Source organism: Ascaphus truei, chromosome 15 (assembly GCF_040206685.1).
Source record: "Ascaphus truei isolate aAscTru1 chromosome 15, aAscTru1.hap1, whole genome shotgun sequence".
Classification (NCBI taxonomy): domain Eukaryota; kingdom Metazoa; phylum Chordata; class Amphibia; order Anura; family Ascaphidae; genus Ascaphus; species Ascaphus truei.
The window spans coordinates 48,294,481-48,316,873 of record NC_134497.1 but is presented as its reverse complement, the minus strand read 5'-3'; the positions used below and the strand labels follow the sequence as shown (position 1 = coordinate 48,316,873).

The 22,393-nt window shown below is 44.6% G+C and overlaps 1 protein-coding gene across 1 annotated transcript in view; it reads left to right on the top strand.

Annotated features, from left to right (window-relative positions):
• Positions 1–913: 913 nt before the first annotated feature.
• LOC142466927 (fer-1-like protein 4) overlaps positions 914–22,393 on the top strand; it is a 103,129-nt gene continuing 81,649 nt past the window's right edge. The window contains exons 1-9 of the mRNA XM_075572568.1: positions 914–1,279; positions 2,498–2,606; positions 3,108–3,306; positions 4,007–4,127; positions 5,856–5,956; positions 11,484–11,571; positions 12,320–12,436; positions 20,341–20,493; positions 21,672–21,855. Of these exons, the coding sequence (XP_075428683.1) occupies positions 1,043–1,279; positions 2,498–2,606; positions 3,108–3,306; positions 4,007–4,127; positions 5,856–5,956; positions 11,484–11,571; positions 12,320–12,436; positions 20,341–20,493; positions 21,672–21,855 (1,309 nt within the window). The 5' untranslated portion in view covers positions 914–1,042. The remainder of the gene's footprint in view (positions 1,280–2,497; positions 2,607–3,107; positions 3,307–4,006; positions 4,128–5,855; positions 5,957–11,483; positions 11,572–12,319; positions 12,437–20,340; positions 20,494–21,671; positions 21,856–22,393) is intronic.

The window sequence follows — 22,393 nt, the reverse complement described above, 5'->3', positions numbered from 1 at the left end:
GTTTACCCCTTACCTTGGATGTGCCGTGTCGTCTTCTCCGTACCTTGTTCTGGGTGAAGTATTATTATTTATTTGTGATTCGCCTAAGTATTCCACAGTGCGGTACAATGGGGTACAAAGGTATGTTTATTAAAAAAAACCACGAAGAGCGGTTACATACAGGTGAGGACAAACGTACAGATACAGAGAGGTAATGAGGGTTCTTTTAGTGAGCGCTTACAGTCTAGCGGGAATGAGGGACAATGTTGAAACAAGCAGGTAAGGTGGCTGCTCATTGTAGGATAAGGTGAGGCTCAGGTTAGAATATGGCCCAGCCTGACAGCTGAAGCCATTAAGCTTTTGGGGAAGGGGATGTTACATAGGGTGGAGATTGGTCCGGCCACACAGCTGATCACAATGGGGTTAGAGGGGAAGTGGAGATGGACATTAGAGGGATGGCGAGGTGGGCTTCCTTGAAAAGATGAGTTTTCAGGGAGTTTTTAAACATCTGAAAGCTGGTGAGAGTCTGATGTTACGTGGTAGGAAATTCCAGAGGGGATAGCACAGGAGAAGTCTTTTAGGCGGGAGTGAAAGAAGGTAATAATTATAAGTAAGTGTATCATCTAATATGATGCATGCACTCATTAATATATTTTTGGGTAAGGGGTGCTATCTCTTATTTTATATTTATATATATACTACATACATACACACACATTCTGTATTATGTCTCATCACTGTCTATAACATTGTGAAAAATGGGCCATATTTACTAAGCAGTGCTATTCTATAAGACACGTTCCAGCACAGCTAAGTAAATATGGCCCTTTATGGTCCATTCAAGTGACTGGTCTGTAAGGTGTCCTCCAACATAGAAGGTATCTGGAGGAGTACCAGTTCTTAGTCAATTCGGCCCTTTGTCATTGCAGCTGGCTTTAACCCAACCTTTGGTCCTGCATGGATAAATCTCTATGGGTCTCCCCAAAATTACACGCTGAGAGATGTCCATCGGGACCTGAATGAAGGCCTCGGTGAGGGGATATTCTACAGAGGCCGCATCCTCATGGCGGTATCGGTGGAAATCTTCAGCAGCAATAGCACGCCAGACAAGAAGCCCTTGCAGGCTCTGAAGAACGCTTTCAGCAAGCTGAAAATGAAGAAGAAGAGCAAAAAATCAAAGGAAAAAGCCAAAGAGAGTGCAGTGGAACAGAGCAAGGAGGACGAGGCAGAGGATGCGGAGACCATGGAGCAGCCTAGTGCGGTTACAGTGGAAGTTGAAGAGATTCATCCACTGCCAGAGGTAAGTTATAGTTAAAAGTACGATTTAAAATTGTATGCCGAACCTCGGGCGCCAAAAAGCGCTTTCCCCTGTTTTATTCATATTTTGTGAATGAAGGGGGGTGGGGGAGATCCCTTGTGGAATTAATGTAGTTTAAATGTCCTGGAGAAGGGTGGTGTAGGTCTGTAGGAGATGTGTGCAGAGGGTTTTTGACCGTGAGTCGTTTTTAAGAACAACCATAGGGTTTTTATTCGCCACCACGTTTCAAACAGAAATAGCTCATTACCAGCAAAACAGGGTTTAAGAGAATACAAAGATAGCCTAACTCCTCCTAGGAGCACTCACTGCACTTCCACATACACCCTATCTACTGGTTCGGAGGCTAGGCCCCTATCCAACAACTACTAGGTAACATAATACCTTAGATGGGCTAGGATTCTGCAAGTCCTTGTGCAGGGTTTTTCTCCTCAGCGGTCCAGGGTCCAGTTCTGAACAGAGAGATCCATTTCCCCTACGATCCCGTGAGCAGTTCCGGGTATCTGCCTGGACTAGAGATCCTAGTTGTGAGTCTCTGTGGGGTTTTATAACAGATTAGGAGATTAATCAAGGTACCCTGCTTTGGGATTAACCTCCTCATTGCTTTATGTGACGGGAGGGGGTAACCAGGCTATCTAATAAAGGTTTAAGCCCTCTGATTACCCCTGAACCCGTAGGGTCCCTGGTGCCTCCATAAGCCAGGGATCAGAGATAATACATGTGGAAGAATAAAATTACCTTGTTTTTCCTATTTCATGTTCCCTGCACCCCAGACTCGTGCAACTTTCTGTGTGTGAGTTTTAGGTGGGATATTTGGGTAAGAATGCACTTCTTTTGGTTGCAGGAGTTCAGGATCCGGGGCTACCGGTAGTACCTTAATGCTAGCTGACGTGCAGGCATGATTTGCCGGTACACGAGTAGAATTACACCGGGACTGCCCTGTGTCCCCCAGACTCCTGCTTTTCGAGCCCCGATATCCGAGCCCTATATCCAGCACAGACATGAGCCTCCCCAAGACCCCTCATGTATGAAACTATGTGTTTTAATGTGTTATACATGTATTATGAGGCTCTAGGTAGCTTGCCCGGGCGATCAGTTAAGGTGCCAGCAAGTCTACATAGGGTCCGTGGTACAAAAGGGAGAGGCTGTCCAGAGGTGTGAAAGCACTTGGTGAGTGATAAACTCGTATCCATTCTCTTTCAGACTGCGCTTGGGGTAAAGGAGGAATTCCTTTTGTTTGGGGTCTTTTTTGAGGTCACAATGATTGATCCCAGCATTGGTACCAAGCCGGTCAAATTTGAAACCTCTATAGGTAAGTAAGATGCCAAAGTGAGGAGCAACATTTGAATTTTAGTGGAAAATGTGTTAATCTGCGAGAATGGTGTATCCGGGCAAAAATCCGGCACTCTGATCCTCGGGCTGCATTAAAAGAAATAAAATACGTCAATAAATAAATGCATAAATAACATAATATTAATTAAACCTTTAAATATTATCACAGGTAATTATATATGTAATTACTATTTTCACTTATTATTATTATTACAAAGATGCATATTAGGATACAATAGACAGTCATATCACAATTGTGGGCTTCAAACATTAAGCCTATTCCATGATATTTTTAAACGTATAGATTTAAAGTGCAAGTTCACAGCAGATATATAGGGATGAGCGAGAGAAATCACATTTACATATATAAACGTCCAAATAGGTTAACCTACAGTATACTCCACGGAGAAGATGACACACCTGGGGACAAGTCTCAGATCTCTGGGGAAAATAACATCTATTCAAATGGTTTATTTCATAGGGAACTATGGGAAAATTGCAGAAGTGGTTCCAAAGTCTTCCAAGAAGAGCGAGAAAATGGATGCTGGGTCTGAGGAACGGCAGGGCCTGCTGGATACGGGGTCAGAAGATGAGCTGGACATGGCGGATCTTCCTTCCAGTGGAGAGCAACCGGTTAAATCGGTAACACCAAGCAAAAGACCGGAGCTCATTGAAGACGGGTAATTATTACTGAAATGATACTGTGTTGGTTGCAAAGAAAGGCAATTAAAATGGTTCCATTGTTTGCATCAGAAACAATGTTATGATTACAGAACTAGACGTGTGCAGTCTGGTAGGTGAGGATGAGAGAGGAAGGAGGGAGAGGGGAGGTGTGAGAGACAAGGGGGAGATATGAGAGGTAAAGGTGAGAGAGGAGATATGAGAGAAAGGTGGGGGAGGGGTGATGATTGAGAAAGGGGAGAGAGGGAAGATATGAAAGAAAAGGGGAATATGAGAGAGGTAGGAAAGAGGAGGGATATGAGAGAGAAAGGAGAGATGGGGATATGAAATAAATAGGAGGGATATAAGAGAGAAAGGAGCTAAAGAGAGAGGAGAGAAAGGAGAAAGTGGAGTGGTGGAGAGAAGTGGGAGAGAAGTGGGAGAGTGGGGTGATGATTGAGAAGGGAGAGAAAAGGAAAATATGAAAGAGAAAGGAGAGTGAGTAGGGGTGTGAGAGAGAAAGAAGGAAATGGGGCGTATGAGATAGAAAGGACGGAGGGGTGATGATAAAGAAAGGAGAGGGGATGTGAGATTGAATGGAGGGAGAGGGGATAATTCCATAGAAAGCTTTGCAGCCGGGAGAATGATACATAGAGAGAGATAATGTGTGAGGTCTCTGATGCTTCCATTGTTCCAACGTCTTCTCACTTGAATCTGCAGTTCCTACAGTTGCATCTCCTTGGTCCACAATAAGCCCTGTGTCTACGTGTGGAGTTACTGGGAGGACCACAGCTGGAGACTGTGCAATTCCAACTGGATCATCAAAATAGCGGAGCGCCTGGTAACGTACATCGTGATATGATTATCACACACTTCTCTTTAGCGTATGACTTATGGTCGAAGGAAGGACCATGACAATGCTGAAAGCTTGCCGTGTGGACATGCCTCGAACTTCTTGTACCATAAGCGACGTCACCAACGTAGCCAACATATACAGTATAGAAGTAGAGGTGCACTACAAAATGAGAGATGCCTGTGGGTGCTGAAACTCTATGGCGAAACCCCATAGAAGGCGGTCAAGTATTGAGTATTTATTCATCCAACGTTTCGATCCATCACCAACGTGATGACATAGCAGCTCCCTCTTCTACGTTTTTTAAACCTTCATCATCATTTATATGTACCCTTTCAAACATGTTTAAAGCAAATTTATACTTTTTGGAAAAAAACTTTTTAGGATGATACCTGCCCATAAGACTCGAACATTTGTATGGAGCTTCGCTAGCGTGATCTGTAACTCACATTATTTTGTTAACCAGAGGAGTAAAAGGATTCCTCGGATTTATCAGCTTATTTTCATGCTTAGAAAAGGAGACTAGGCAGGAGGCACAGAATTTGCAACGTCTTGTAATATATTCATCAAATACCTCCCCCGAATGCTCCGAATACATGCTCCACCAATCACTCGCGGATACAGGGAGGGCAGAGTATGTTGATACTGTATGTTTCTATACATGCAAATCTTTCATTTGGGTCCATTAAAAGAGGAATACCCACGTAGACATTTAAAAAAAAAAACATACACTAATGTAACTGGCTTCGATACCAAGATCCGGTGACCCGTAGAGACTGTTCTATATAGTCCAAAGCAGGCGTTTGAGCCATTTTCATCTGAAAATCCCCTTAAATGGGGATTGTTGTCCAATTAACACCTTCCTCTTCCTTAATGTTATGTTTGTCTAAAGCATTTATTCCTATGATCTGTTATTTATATTATCTGTTATTTATTCGATTACCACGTGTATTACTACTGTCAAGCGCTATATACATTAATGGCGCTATATAAATAAAGACATACAATACAATACAATATATAAAATGACCTACTTAATGTTCATTTCTTGCTTGATAAACAAGTTTATACAAGTACAAAATTAATGGTAAACAGCGCACCAGGGATCAGTAAATTGTATTGAAAAATACTGTTTATTAGTTAATTTACCAAAACACAATAAAATGACTAATAGGTCCAAACACAACAGAAGCAACAAGGTAATAAAAGGTACAATAGATATGCACATACAGTATCAGGAAGCTATTTCCCTGTGTTGTACATACTGATAATAGACACATAGGAGGTGCAATAAACATACAATATCCTGCAGCTAATGAAGATTTGCCCATCCGATGGTTGAAGCAGCAGTGGATTGCACATAGACTGGATTCAGATACTAGACACCTATAGTATCAACATGTTATTACGGTACTGTATACTTAGTGTGTGCAGCACAGGGCCAAGGAAGGGACATCCAGGGAAGGAAGGCAGGCGGCAATCAGAGATGTGGTGTCCAGGCCGCAATTGCCGTCTGCAAATCTAGGTGGTGCAGTCATTGTCACTGAGCCACTGATTGAGCCACCTGGATATCGTGGAAACCTGGCCTGTTGGTGGCCTTTTAGGACTGGAGTTGGCCACCCCATGTCTATACTGTGCTATACATGACACAATACGGTTGTAGGCTTATTGTTAATCCGCCTTCTGAGCCCTTGGGAATAAAGCTTATTTCTATAGGAACGTGGGATTGAGGACGTGGAGAAATTGATGAGGAGACCAAAATCCAACCCAGAGGTCCGGCTGAAGCAGGTGCTGGTAGAATTTGTAGCCGGCTGCAGGTAAGCTGATTACTTGGGAATTCTTGGACTGGAGTACTGTATACATCAGATAGGCAGACCTGTCTATCGTTAATCACTTAAGTAATAACTTTGTGTTAAATATATCAATGAAGGCCTAAATATCAATAAAACATACACATACGCTGATACACATAGAGCAGACTGACTCCGATACACACACACACACACGCTGATACAAATAGACGAGACTGACTCCGATACACACACACACACACACACATACGCTGATACACATAGAGCAGACTGACTCCGATACACACACACACACATACGCTGATACACATAGAGCAGACTGACTCCGATACACACATACACATACACACACACACATACGCTGATACACATAGAGCAGACTGACTCCGATACACACATACACATACACACACACACATACGCTGATACACATAGAGCAGACTGACTCCGATACACACACACACACATACGCTGATACACATAGAGCAGACTGACTCCGATACACACACACATACATACGCTGATACACATAGAGCAGACTGACTCCGATACACACATACACATACGCTGATACACATAGAGCAGACTGACTCCGATACACACACACACACACACATACGCAGATACACATAGAGCAGACTGACTCCGATACACACACACATACATACGCTGATACACATAGAGCAGACTGACTCCGATACACACATACACATACGCTGATACACATAGAGCAGACTGACTCCGATACACACATACACATACGCTGATACACATAGAGCAGACTGACTCCGATATACACACACACACACATACGCTGATACACATAGAGCAGACTGACTCCGATACACACACACACACATACGCTGATACACATAGAGCCGACTGACACCGATACACACACACACATACGCTGATACACATAGAGCCGACTGACTCCGATACACACACACACACACACACATACGCTGATACACATAGAGAAGACTGACTCCGATACACACACACACATACGCTGATACACATAGAGCCGACTGACTCCGATACACACACACATACGCTGATACACATAGAGCAGACTGACTCCGATACACACACACACACACACACACACACACACACACACACACACACACACACACACACGCTGATACACATAGAGCAGACTGACTCCGATACACACACACATACATACGCTGATACACATAGAGCAGACTGACTCCGATACACACACACATACGCTGATACACATAGAGCAGACTGACTCCGATACACACACACACACACACACACACACACACACACACACACACACACACACGCTGATACACATAGAGCAGACTGACTCCGATACACATAGAGCAGACTGACTCCGATACACACACACACATACACACACACACATACGCTGATACACATAGAGCAGACTGACTCCGATACACACACACACACACATACACTGGCGACACACTTTATTCGAGCTTGGCTAGTCCCACGAATTCGGGTATACCCGGGTGTATTGAGGTTTGTGACTGTTTTCTGCCCGAGTACATTGAGTTATTTTCCAAGCAGGGATTGAAGCATTTTATTCCCTATGGCTGCAATACTGCACAGTATATATATATAAACTGCATTACAATTCATGAATTTATGCCATCTGGTAGACACGCGAAGCATTGCAGCCTATTAAACCCTAATCATTATCATTTAACAGATCAGCCGCCCATCAGCCAGGCATGAACCCAGGCTGGGAAGGCAAATGCAACGGGGCTTGTCAGAGGTTAGGAGTGGCGCATTCCAGGTATCTGCCAGGTACATACCGGGTATTTGCTCGAATAAAGTGTGTCGGTGCAGTATGCTGATACACATAGAGCAGACTGACTCCGATACACACACACACATACGCTGATACACATAGAGCAGACTGACTCCGATACACACACATATACGCTGATACACATAGAGCAGACTGACTCCGATACACACACACACACATACGCTGATACACATAGAGCAGACTGACTCCAATACACACACACACATACGCTGATACACATAGAGCAGACTGACTCCGATACACACACATACGCTGATACACATAGAGCAGACTGACTCCAATACACACACACACATACGCTGATACACATAGAGCAGACTGACTCCGATACACACACACACATACGCTGATACACATAGAGCAGACTGACTCCGATACACACATACATATACGCTGATACACATAGAGCAGACTGACTCCGATACACACACACATACACACACACACATACGCTGATACACATAGAGCAGACTGACTCTGATACACACACACACACACACACATACGCTGATACACATAGAGCAGACTGCCTCCGATACACACACATACGCTGATACACATAGAGCAGACTGACTCCAATACACACACACACACACATACGCTGATACACATAGAGCAGACTAACTCCGATACACACACACACGCTGATACACATAGATGAGACTGACTCCACACACACACACATACGCTGATACACATAGATGAGACTGACTCCACACACACACACAAACGCTGATACACATAGATGAGACTGACTCCACACATACACACATACGCTGATACACATAGATGAGACTGACTCCGACACACACACACACACACACACACACACACATACGCTGATACACATAGAGCAGACTGACTCCGATACACACACACATACATACGCTGATACACATAGAGCAGACTGACTCCGATACACACACACACACACATACGCTGATACACATAGAGCAGACTGACTCCGATACACACACACACATACGCTGATACACATAGAGCAGACTGACTCCGATACACACACACACATACGCTGATACACATAGAGCAGACTGACTCCGATACACACACACACATACGCTGATACACATAGAGCAGACTGACTCCGATACACACACATACGCTGATACACATAGAGCCGACTGACTCCGATACACACACACACACACACACACATACGCTGATACACATAGAGCAGACTGACTCCGATACACACACACACACACACACATATGCTGATACACATAGAGCCGACTGACTCCTATACACACACACACACACATACACATACGCTGATACACATAGAGCAGACTGACTCAGATACTTACACGCACACACACACATACATACACGCACACATACACACACACACATACTGGTACACACAGAGCAGACTGACCCAGATGCGCACACACACACACACACACACACACACACACACACACACACACACACACACATAGAGCAGACTGAATCAGATATACACACACATAGAACAGACTGACTCAGATACACACACACACACACACACACAAACACGCTGATACACATAGAGCAGACTGACTCAGATACACACACACACTTATACATACAGAGCAGACTGACTCAGATACACACACACACACACACATACTGATACACTAATACACTGATACACACAGAGCAAACTGACTCACACACACATACTGATACTCTGATACACATAGAGCAGACTGACTCAGATACACAAACACACACACTGATACACACAGAGCAGACTGACGCAGATATACACACATACACAATGCTACACAATGCTACACAGAGTACACAGAGAAGACTGACTATGTTACACACACCTACACACACACTAATACACACATAGCAGACTGACTCAGATACACACACAAACATACACACAAACTGATACACACAGAGCAGGCTGACTCAGACACACACACACACACTGATAGACAGAGCAGGCTGACTCAGACACACACACACTGATAGACGCAGAGCAGGCTGACTCAGATACACACACACACACACACACACACACACACACACACACACACACACACACTAATACACACACATACACACAGAGCAGGCTGACTCAGATACACACACACACACAGAGCAGACTGACTCAGACACACAAACACACAGAGCAGGCTGACCCAGACACACAAACACACAGAGCAGGCTGACTCAGATACACAAACACACAGAGCAGGCTGACCCAGACACACAAACACACAGAGCAGGCTGACCCAGACACACAAACACACAGAGCAGGCTGACTCAGATACACACACACAGAGCAGGCTGACCCAGACACACAAACACACAGAGCAGGCTGACCCAGACACACAAACACACAGAGCAGGCTGACTCAGATACACACACACAGAGCAGGCTGACCCAGACACACAAACACACAGAGCAGGCTGACTCAGATACACACACACAGTAGCGCACCCAGGGAGTACAAGGATGCCTTTGTGCCCCCCAAGAATTGGTATCGCGCGTACAGAGGCCCCGCACTCCTCCCCACAGCAATGAGTGTCGGGGGAGAGAGCAGGGCCTCTGTATGAGAGCAGCCCTCCTCATCGCATGTCATGGTGACCTGATGGCACACAGCGACGCATTGCCATGACAACGCACTGTCACGATATGCAATGATGTCACGATGCCACCTAGTCACATAATGTCGCGATGTGGATGGGGAGGCATGGTAAAAACTGCACTGATTCACACACTGATACACACACACACACACTCACACACTGATACACACACACAGATACACGCATTCACACACTCACACACACACACTGATACACGCATACACTCACACACTGATACACGTATGCACACTCACTGATACATGCATACACACACACTGATACACACACACACTGATACACGCATACACACACACACACACATTGATACACACACACTGATACCCACACACACACACTGATACATGCATACACACACACTGATACACACACACACTGATACACGCATACACACACACACACACATTGATACACACACACACACTGATACATGCATACACACACACTGATACACACACACACTGATACACGCATACACACACACACACACATTGATACACACACACACTGATACCCACACACACACACTGATACATGCATACACACTGGCACACACATACTGATACACGCATACACACACACACATACTGATACTGTACACTGATGCACACAGAGCAGACTGACTCAGATACACACACACACACACACACACACTGATTCACACAGAGCAGGCTGACTCAGATACACACTCACACACACACTGATACACACAGAGCAGACTGACTCAGATACACACACACACACACACACACACACACACACACACACACACACACACACACACACACACACACACTGATACACAGAGCAGGCTGACACAGATATACAAATACATAAATGTTGTTAACCTCCTGCTCACTCTGGGAGACTTGGCCAATCTGCATTTTGAAGGCCACCTAATGCCACAACCCTCGGGGATCTAATGAATCTGTCTGAGCCTCGAGATGCCCGCATGCTGCATGCAATCTGTGTGTACAGGGGAGTTAGAGAAGGAGGCCGGGTGGGAGTTGAGCGAGCCATTACACGCACAATAAGATCAGACACTCACTCCCTGCCTCATTGCATTGTACAGGCAATACTCCCTTAACGCAGGGAAGAGAACCATGAGTCGCCCAAACAACCTGGACCAATGCCGGATGAAATCTCTCACCCACAACATAGTAAGTTCAGTGATCTCTCTGTGTACGTCGCATACTAACGCATTAACCATTTTACCGCCAGTGGGGCTGATACCGGACATCCTGGCCTTGGTTTTAGAGTGTGAATGATGTGAAGACAGTCGCAACGATCTGTAGTATCAGCCATCTCATAGACTTCAATGGAGTTTGAGTAAAATTGCCATTTTTCGGCACTGAATTCCCATATTAACACAGCTCTGGGGTTTTCGGGGCCCTAAACAGACCTTGGTGGGGCTGCGCCATGGGTTGATTGAGGCGGTTCCCGAGCTGGAATGGGGAAGAAATAGGATCCACTGGAATCGCTACGCAACCACTTAGGCTGCGCTTATAGTGCTGGCCCTGCGACCAGCTACGCGACCGCGTGACGTCAGCTGTCGCCATAGCTGTTGTGATTCCTGCACTCTGGTCCAGGAAACCAAGGGAGGGCGACAGGGGGTGTGGTGGAGGCGTGGCCGTGAGCGGTTCACCCTCATTGGCTGAACCGCTCATGTGCCACTGATGTCACGCGCCGATTGCCGAAACAGTCAAAATCCTTTGACTACCGGCGACCGCTCCTTCGCTCCACAGGACCATTGCGGTTGCACTATGGGCACCCGTGATGGACTGCAGTCGCAGTAGCCAGTGCTATAAGCGCAGCCTCGGTCCGCTTTTAGGGTAGAGCTACCACTATAAATGTCCTCCATTATAAAGTAAATAAATGACCGCCAAGTGACTATATCTTCCTTCCTAGGTTCTTTATGCAAAGCAAGGGATGAGGGCGAGCCGGAGGCTGACCAAGAAGAACATCGACGAGAAAATCGACGATGGGAAGAGGATCCTTCTTAAACTGAGATTCTTGGCCAAAGAGGTACGGGCAAACCACATATACACCCATACACCACATAAAGAAATAGTATGTATACACTGTATATATGTAATGTTGATCTGCAGTAATAAAAGGTTATGGACCAGATCCACAAAGCTCCGTTAATTCCGGTCTCATGACGGGACTTTACCTGAAACCGGAGTGGACGTTACGTTGCCTGAGTTAACATGGGACCCCCAAAGCGAATTATATACAAAAACAGTGTCCAGGCTGCATCTCATTAGCATAGGCCTAACGCCATGTTATTGGTATAAGAGAACATTGTGTTATCTCCCAATAACGTGATGGTATACCAGTTTTGGCTTTGCTCCTATCCAGACCCCGAAATAGGACTTGCGCGGAAGTGGCGAGAGGGAGGAACGGAGCTTCACAGTCAGTGTAACTCAGCAGCTACAATGTGTTCTTATAGAACTAAGGTAACTTTAGCGATTGTTACAGTTTGCAGCTCAAACTTCTGGGAACATTGGCAACAAATGATCCCAAACAGGAAAGATCATTGCACTCCTAGGGAGGTGGGCTAAACCTGTTATAGAAATAGGGCTTGTGCTAAAGTGGTGAGAGGGAGGAAAGGAGAGGGAAATAATGCCTGGAAATAACTCTGCTATGTAAATTATGCGTAACTCTGTTATGTAAGCGGTGTTGCTCCCATCCAGACCCTGTACAAGCCCTATTTCAGTGTCTGAATAGGAGTAACGCCAAGTTTAGGTATTACTTAAACAACGTAACATTAAGTTCCTGCGTTAACCTTAACGGTCCTTTGTGGCTGTGGATGTTATTATAAGGCCTTATTTGTATACCATTAGCATGTCATTATCACCAACATCTATCATAGTTAATGCTCTTTACTGGAGAAAACATGACATAACATTATACAGTATACAGCAGTACAAGACCGTATTTCACACGCCCAATAATAATGTCTAATGAAGGTCATGCAAGGGATCAAGAACCCCCCTAAAGGCCTACAAGAATCAAATATGCAAAAAACCAAGGGGTGGAATCCAGCACTTTAAGATCACAATAGGCAATAACTGCAATAGAAAGTGATTTATAGAAATATCTATCATCTGATACTGATGCGAACATACTGTATATCAAGTGATGCACTTGAAAAGAGATAAATCATCCAATCAGCACAGGATAAACACCGAATATGTGTCAAAAACTTCAAAAATCTCAAAGAACAATCCTGTGAAGCTCTTCAGACACTCGTAGTGTAGCAGGTAACCTAGGTAGCTATAGAAGTGACTAGAACATAATGTAATCTGTTAACAGTGACACATGTACAGTGACGAGAGGCGAAGGTCTCCCCAACGGCCAATCGGGAGCTTTTCCGTGCCTCTGCCCTCCCCTTTTATGATGTCGCTGGCCTTGCAGCCAGCGACGTCGCCCAAAACCCCAAACACAATTTTTGCAAATGGCGACGGGTGACGTCATCGGTCGCGTCGCCGGCCTATAAGCGCGGCCTTACACTTCCACCCCCATGCTTGACGGTTGGGATGAGGTTCTTCGGTTCGAACGCAGTGTTTGATTTTTGCCAAACGTAACGTTTCTCTTTGAGGCCAAAAAGTTCTACCTTTGACTCATCTGTCCAGGGAACATTGTTCCAGAAATCTTGTGGATCGTCTACTGTATCTGCTCTTTGGTGGACTTGAGAAGGGCAGCAATGTTCTTTTTGGAGCGCAGTGGTTTCCTCCTGGCTATCCTTCCATGAACACCAATCTTGTTCAGTCTTTTTCTGATAGTTGAGTCATGAACACTCACATTAGCCAAGTGGCTTTCAGATCCTTGGATGTTACTCTGCAGGATGATTTGCCGGTTTCTTCTTGAAGAGATTTTTGGTAGGAAGACTGCTCCTGGGTAGAGTGACTATGGTCTTGAACTTTCCCTTTCCCATTTGTAGTCTATCTGTCTGATAGTGGATTGGTGGCGCCCCAAAACCTTAGAAATGGTTTTTTAACCCTTTCTAGAATGATGAGAATCAATAACTGCTTTTCTGAGGTCCTCTGAGATTTCTTTTGATTGTGGCATGACGTGTTTCCACACACCTGTATGTTGAAGACCAAACTCGCAAATTTTCTGATCTTTATACAGGCATACCCCAGTTTAAGGACACTCACTTTAAGTACACTCGCGAGTAAGTACATCTCGCTCAATAGGCAAACGGCAGCTCACGCATGCGCCTGTCAGCACGTCCTGAACAGCAATACTGGCTCCCTACCTGCACCGAAGCTGTGCGCAAGCAGAGAGACTATAGAGCCTGTTACACATGGGTTATTTACATCAGTTATGCACGTATATGACGATTGCAGTACAGTACATGCATCGATAAGTGGGGAAAAGGTAGTGCTTCACTTTAAGTACATTTTCACTTTACATACATGCTCCGGTCCCATTGCGTATGTTAATGCGGGGTATGCCTGTATATATTTGATTCCTCCCAAACTCACACCTGAAGATCTACCTAATTATTTAAACACCTTATTCTAATTATCCCCTTTAATTTAGCTGATAAAACTAGGGTTTCACTTTTTTTTGCACATACCCTGACTCTTAATTACTCATTGTCTTAATTCATACATCATTTTGTTTCAAAAGACATGGAATTGGTAATATAAGCTCTATTGGATATGTAAGAAACGACTGGTTTTGATTCGAGCAGGTTATCATGGAAAAACTATGGATTTTCCGTAATTATCATTGGGGTTCACAAACTTTTTCTTGACAGTCTTTACAGTCTACAGTATTTTTACAGTCTTGTCCATGTTTAAAAACAGTTTGTTTTGGGAAATCCAGTATTCAAGTCTCGAAAAATTAGATTGAAGTATGCGTCCAAGGTCCGAGAGATTATGCCTGTGTGCATATAAGATTGTGTCATCCGCATATCTGTATATTGAAGCTCCTTTACAAGCTGTAGATAGATAATTGATGAACACTGAGAAGAGTTTGAGCCCCAGAACAGAGCTTTATGGGACACCACAGGTGATATCCAAATTTTTGGAGTTTGAACTTTAGATAGACACATGTTGAGATCTTAAACACAAAAAACAAAACTGTGCGCTACTACCTAACTACCTATAAAGTTTAAATGTATAAATATATACAGTGCAGTGACTATACCATCAATTTAGTGATAAAAAATGTATAAAAAATTATACCACAACTCTCACAGTGAGATAGTTAAACATTAAATAATAAGTGCCACATAACCGTGTTGGGGATAATGGCGTCTGCAGCTGTAAACGCTGGGGTGGCTCAGCACCCCACACACACTAAGAGAAGGGAAACAAAAGAAAACAGCGCACAACGCCAAATAGTGAAGCAAATTCAACAATATATTATAGAATTAAAACGGGGGTAATATATCTGCGTACATAAAAAAGGTTGGTAAAAGACATGTAGTGTGTATCACACTGTTTACCACTCGGCTGTTAGCTGTAGATTCAGGTGCTTGCTTCCCTCTGCTGCTGCAGCTCAGTTGATTCTGGGGCAGGACGTCAGTCTTTTCACTCCCAAGGGGATTTCCCTTCATGCAGCCAGGTTCAGCAGCTGGTACTGGGGCTCGGTGAAATCGCTCCTGCTTCCTAGCCGATATGAAGCTGCTCCTGTACCTTGGCAGGTGTATCCTCTGCAGAGAGGTTAAAACACAGCTTGCTGCTGTCTTCACAGCAGTGGTGGATTCAATAGGGAATTTTGAACAGTCTTACAGAGTCTCTCACAAGTGTCCAAAACAGCACACAGGATGAAATAAAAACAGGACAGGCCAACACATAGACAAAGGCCAATGTAAGCAGATATAAGGCAATATAATGTTACATCCAACTAGTTTCGTAGAATTAACTACTTCTTCAGGGAATTCTACGAAACTAGTTGGATGTAACATTCTATTGCCTTATATCTGCTTACATTGGCCTTTGTCTATGTGTTGGCCTGTCATGTTTTTATTTCATCCTGTGTGCTGTTTTGGACACTTGTGAGACTTCACAGCAGTGGTGGATTCAATAGGGAAGTTTGAACAGTCTTAGGCTAAGGCCCCGCTCCCAGAGTCAGCGCACCTGCGCTGCTGACAGGCGGTGCGCTGAGATACACAGACCGCGATCTGCGGTCTGTAGGGAGCGGGAGCCAGAGCGGGAGGTGGGCGGTTTGATCGGGAGGTGGGCGGGAGGTGGGAGGTTTGATCGGGAGGTGGGCGGTTTGACAGGGAGGGGGGGCGTGGCTTGAGCGGAGGGACCCGCTACTCTCCCCCCCCTCCCTCCACGGACTCGGGCTGGAGCTGGAAGGTAAGTTTAAACACACACACGCAGGCACTCATTCATACACGCGCACACACACACACAGGCAGGCACTCACGCACTCATACACACACACACGCGCGCACACACAGGCAGGCACTCACGCACTCAGACACATACACACACAGACAGGCACGCACTCAGACACACACACAGAGAAAGGCACTCACCTGCTTTCACTCCACACTCCTCCCCGCTCCCCGAAGCCTCTCCTCCTCCCGAAGCCTCCCCTCCCCATTGGCTCACAGTCACACACGTCACGCGTCAACGCTAGGAAACACCATTCTCTGGTGTATACAGCGGCTGACGCGCTACAGCGTGTAATCAGCTGTGCAGCCAGTGGGGACCGGGACCGGCTCGCGAGGATTCCCCTGCTGGTGGGGAACTCGCGACCCGCCGCCCGCGCCAACGAGCGCAGCGGGACCGAGGCCTTACAGAGTCTCTCACAAGTGTCCAAAACAGCACACAGGATGAAATAAAAACAGGACAGGCCAACACATAGACAAAGGCCAATGTAAGCAGATATAAGGCAATAGAATGTTACATCCAACTAGTTTCGTAGAATTCCCTGAAGAAGTAGTTAATTCTACGAAACTAGTTGGATGTAACATTATATTGCCTTATATCTGCTTACATTGGCCTTTGTCTATGTGTTGGCCTGTCCTGTTTTTATTTCATCCTGTGTGCTGTTTTGGACACTTGTGAGAGACTCTGTAAGACTGTTCAAAATTCCCTATTGAATCCACCACTGCTGTGAAGACAGCAGCAAGCTGTGTTTTAACCTCTCTGCAGAGGATACACCTGCCAAGGTACAGGAGCAGCTTCATATCGGCTAGGAAGCAGGAGCGATTTCACCGAGCCCCAGTACCAGCTGCTGAACCTGGCTGCATGAAGGGAAATCCCCTTGGGAGTGAAAAGACTGACGTCCTGCCCCAGAATCAACTGAGCTGCAGCAGCAGAGGGAAGCAAGCACCTGAATCTACAGCTAACAGCCGAGTGGTAAACAGTGTGATACACACTACATGTCTTTTACCAACCTTTTTTATGTACGCAGATATATTACCCCCTTTTTAATTCTATAATATATTGTTGAATTTGCTTCACATGTTGAGATCTACCTGATAGGTAGGAATGAAACCAGTTTAAACTGTGTTCCCCTAATCCTGAGCACTGGAGTTTGTTTAGCAAGATAACATGATCAACAGTATCAAAAACCTTTGTAAAATCTAGGAATATTGCACCAGTGAGTTGTCCCCATTCTATTCCATACTGGATCTCATTGCAAAGTTTTAAGAGGTTAATTACCGTGTAGTTATTTGGGCAAAAGCCAGATTGGAATTGGTTAAGGAAATGTCTATGTATTGTAATTGCTTAATTGGGAGTGAACATATTTTTCCTGGCAATTTTCCAGGTCTTCGGGATATGGCCTGAAGACAGAATAGAGTTGATTAGGGAAGCAAGCGGTTTGGCAATGGCTGAGGCACCAAGTCTTAGGAACTTAGATTGCAGTAAATCAGGTCCACATTGGCTGCTTAGTTTTAATTTGAGGAGCGCATGTGTGATCTCCTCTTCAGATACTTGGACAAATTGAAAATTGTTGGAGCTGTATGTATATATATATATATATATATATATATATATACATGTAGAGGTATCAGTACCGTGTTAGCCGAGCTTCAATAATCAAAAAAATAAATAGATGATACCGTTCTGTGGCTAACGAAATGCTTTTATTTGTGCGAGCTTTCGAGATACACTGATCTCTTCTTCCGGCGATGTTACAATGAATGAAGCAAAAGGTAAACTTAAAAACAGTGTCTCTTGGAATGTTATCTGTGCTGTTCCTTCCCCTGGTGTGGATGTGTTTTATGGCTAGAGGTGTCAAAAGGTTACTGTGAAAGCAAGTTAAGAAAGAGTGTGTATGTGTATCAGTGTGAATAAAAATGAATGGAGACTGTGGTCTCTCCATTCATTTTTATTCACACTGATACACATACACACTCTTTCTTAACTTGCTTTCACAGTAACCTTTTGACACCTCTAGCCATAAAACACATCCACACCAGGGGAAGGAACAGCACAGATAACATTCCAAGAGACACTGTTTTTAAGTTTACCTTTTGCTTCATTCATTGTAACATCGCCGGAAGAAGAGATCAGTGTATCTCGAAAGCTCGCACAAATAAAAGCATTTCGTTAGCCACAGAACGGTATCATCTATTTATTTTTTTGATTATATATATATATATATATATATATATATATATATATATATATATATATATATATATAGTAACTGTAAATATTCCTGTATATTCATTTGCATGTCTTAGACAGGTCTGCAACCCTGTCTTTTACCATTATCACCCAGCAAACAGCACTTCCACTGCAGCAAGGGATTCTGGGAAATGACATGCAAATGAGCACACATATATATATATATATATATATATATATATATATATATATATATATATATATATATATATATATTTACACACACATACACACACACCCGTAGGATGTGCAAATATATGAACAAACAGATGCAAACTGCAGGACAATGGAGGCTAATATGTGTTTAGGGTAATGATGTACCGAGTACCCGGAATTACCCGGTACCCGGACTTACCTGGCGGATTTTCAGCTACCCGGAAATTACCCGGACCCAGCAACTGAGAAGTGGGCCCGGCGCCGGATAATACCCGGTGCTGGATAATGTCAGGTTTGCTGAAAAATACATCATTACTTACCTGCTGTCAGCGACGGAAGGCGGGGAAAACCCGTGAGGAAGCCCGCGGTGACATCTAGGCAGCTCAGCAGAGGTTCTGTGGTGGTGGCAGCATCAGCAGTCTGTGTTCAGCCCGCGCGGGGGCTGCAGGACTCCATAGCAGTGTGAGCTGGGGAACCATGTGACCGGAGCAGGACCAGAAGCGTTCCTATTGATCAGATGGCTGTCCAATAGGAATGCTTCTGCTCCTGCTCCAGTCACATAGTTCCCCAGCTCACACTGCTATGGAGTCCTGCAGCCCCCGCGCGGGCTGAACACAGACTGCTGATGCTGCCACCGCCACAGGACCTCTGCTGACCTGCCTAGATGTTGCTGCTGTCTTCCTCCACCCCCAGGTAAGTGCCAACCGGGTACCCGGCCGGGTAGATCATTTGATTTTGGCCAGGTATCCGTTACCCGTTTTAAAAAAAAAGTAGGACCCGGTCCAACACTAGTTTAGGGACATAGTGCTACACCAGGCTGCCATCACATGGGAGGCCGAGCCAACTGTCCCTGGCCCGTCAGCGTCCCCGTAAACTGGGTCTGACCGGATGTCAGATACAACTTCCAGGATGGTCCGGGCCACTTTCTCTCATAGGCTCGCCAAAGTACACCAAGCCGAACAGGTAGCCACCTAAGCTCAATGACCACTCACCCTCCCCGCTCAACAGCCATGGGCCCCGGTCCACACTTCTGTCCTGGACCTTGGGAATGTTGGCACTGTTCCTGGCTACGTAGTAAAATGGCAGAAACACAGTACAGTTAGTGCGGTTGGTAGTACAGTACGTAAAAAGGAAAACAAGCGTGCGGCATTTGTCTTGCAGCCGCAGTGCACACTCCCGGATGTGCTCATATGGATGTTTAGCAATAACAAGCGGGTGGCGTACGCCCGGATTCCTGCCCAAGATATTCTGTACTCGGTGGTGGAGGAGGAGAAAGGGAAGGACTGCGGCAAAATACACACAGTGTTCTTCAAGGTATGCACACTCCCTACAGATTGGACATGAAAAATACTTGTTTGTTTTTCTGTTTTTGGTAATATGAGTGAATGTGGAGCTAAAGTAAAGCAATAGTAAAACAATGGCACAGTAATAGTAACATATTAGTAAAACAAGAGTAAAGTAATGGCAAAACAATAGTAAAGTATTAGTAAAACAATTGTAAAGTAATTGTAAAGTTTTTGTAAAACAAGAGCAAAATAATGTAATGTAATAGTAAGGTATTAGTAAAACAATGGTAAAGTAATAGTAAAGTATTGGTAAAACAAGAGTAAAATAACGGTAAAACAATGGTTAAGTAATAGTAATGTATTAGTAAAACAATGGCAAAATAATAGAGATGTAGTAGTAAAACAATGGCAAAGTAATAGTAAATCAAGAGTAAAGTTATAGTATAGCAATAGCAAAGTAATAGTAGAGCAATAGTAAAGTAATAGTGAAACAGTGGTAAAGTAATGCAGTATTAAAGCTATGTGGTTTCAGCGTACTACAGTTCTGGAAGACATCGTATTACAGTCGTGGTTCACCCACTGAACCTATAGAATTCAGGAGATTCATCCTGTAGCATGTAGTGTATATAACTAAATAAGCACGTTTGCAATGTCAGGGATATGTAACAGTATATAAGCCTGTGTGTGTCTGTGTGTCTCTTTGTACGTGTGTAAGTGCGCACATCTGTATACATCCTTGTATACATCAGTGTGTGCGTGTTTGGACTATGGGCCATGATTACAGAGCAGTGCTGCTGCGTAGAACTCTTTCCAGCATGGCTCTGTAAATATGGACCGCTACGGCACAGTCAAGGGAACGGCCTGCAAGGTAATACCGCTGAGTAAATATGTCCTTTTATGGACCGTTCATTTGAATAGGGCCGTGAGGCGGCGCAGCACTCGGAAGGTGTCTTTTGTCGTAGTTTGCCTTGGCAAATATGGCCCTGTGTGTGTTACTGCATTAGTGTGTCCGTGTATCTGTGTGTGTTACTGCATTAGTGTGTCCGTGTATCTGTGTGTGCATTGGTGTATTTGTGCATTGGCTAAAGCATTAGGGGCCAGGAGCCATTGGTGGCCGAGGCCGCTATTAACCCCTTCACTGTCAGCGGGACCAGTTGCTTAACAAATACTTTCAAAATGCATAACACGAGCTCCTTCCTTTTTAAGACCCCAGGGTCGTACAACGGAGAAATCTTTGCCAAAGCCGAAATCTACTTGTGGCTCGGGGTGACCAAATACATCAAGAACAGCACGGCCGAGCTGCCGGGGGATTTCAAACTTCTGTACGAGAAAGCAGGGCAACTTGTGGAAACACCAACAACCTCTCCACCAAGCCAACTCAGCAGGGACGGTGAGAACAAAGATCTGAGTGCTGCTCTGTACCGTAGAAACTGTTGTCACTTCTTGTACCCTTCATTGCAGAGCCAGATTTCAGCTGATGAGCCAGAATGGATGTAAAAGCTGGCCTTAGATGGAGTTCTGGCTCTGTACCTCCTCAGTCCAGGCTTGGCTGTACAGACTACAAGTAAAGTAGTACACTGCATACAACCAATTACTTATACCAATGGGTGTTAAAATAAATTATACCTGTACCACGTGAAGGTGGTGGGCTATAAAAAAGGTTAATACATTCGATATCTTTTAGCTTTAACTATCCAATAGTGAAGTGCAAAACACATCAGGAGTTATGTTGTAACTTTAACAGGACCGTAATGACCAGTCTATATATCTCATCTTTGGTACAACAAATAACAAAAAAAAAATGCAACATCCAAATAAGAAATTATACGGTTAAATAGTTATCTGTATGTCTTCTCATAAGTAAGGGTTATTTAGTTAAACTCTTTGGCCAAAGCGTTGTAAGCCTGCAGCCAGGTCACAGCATGACC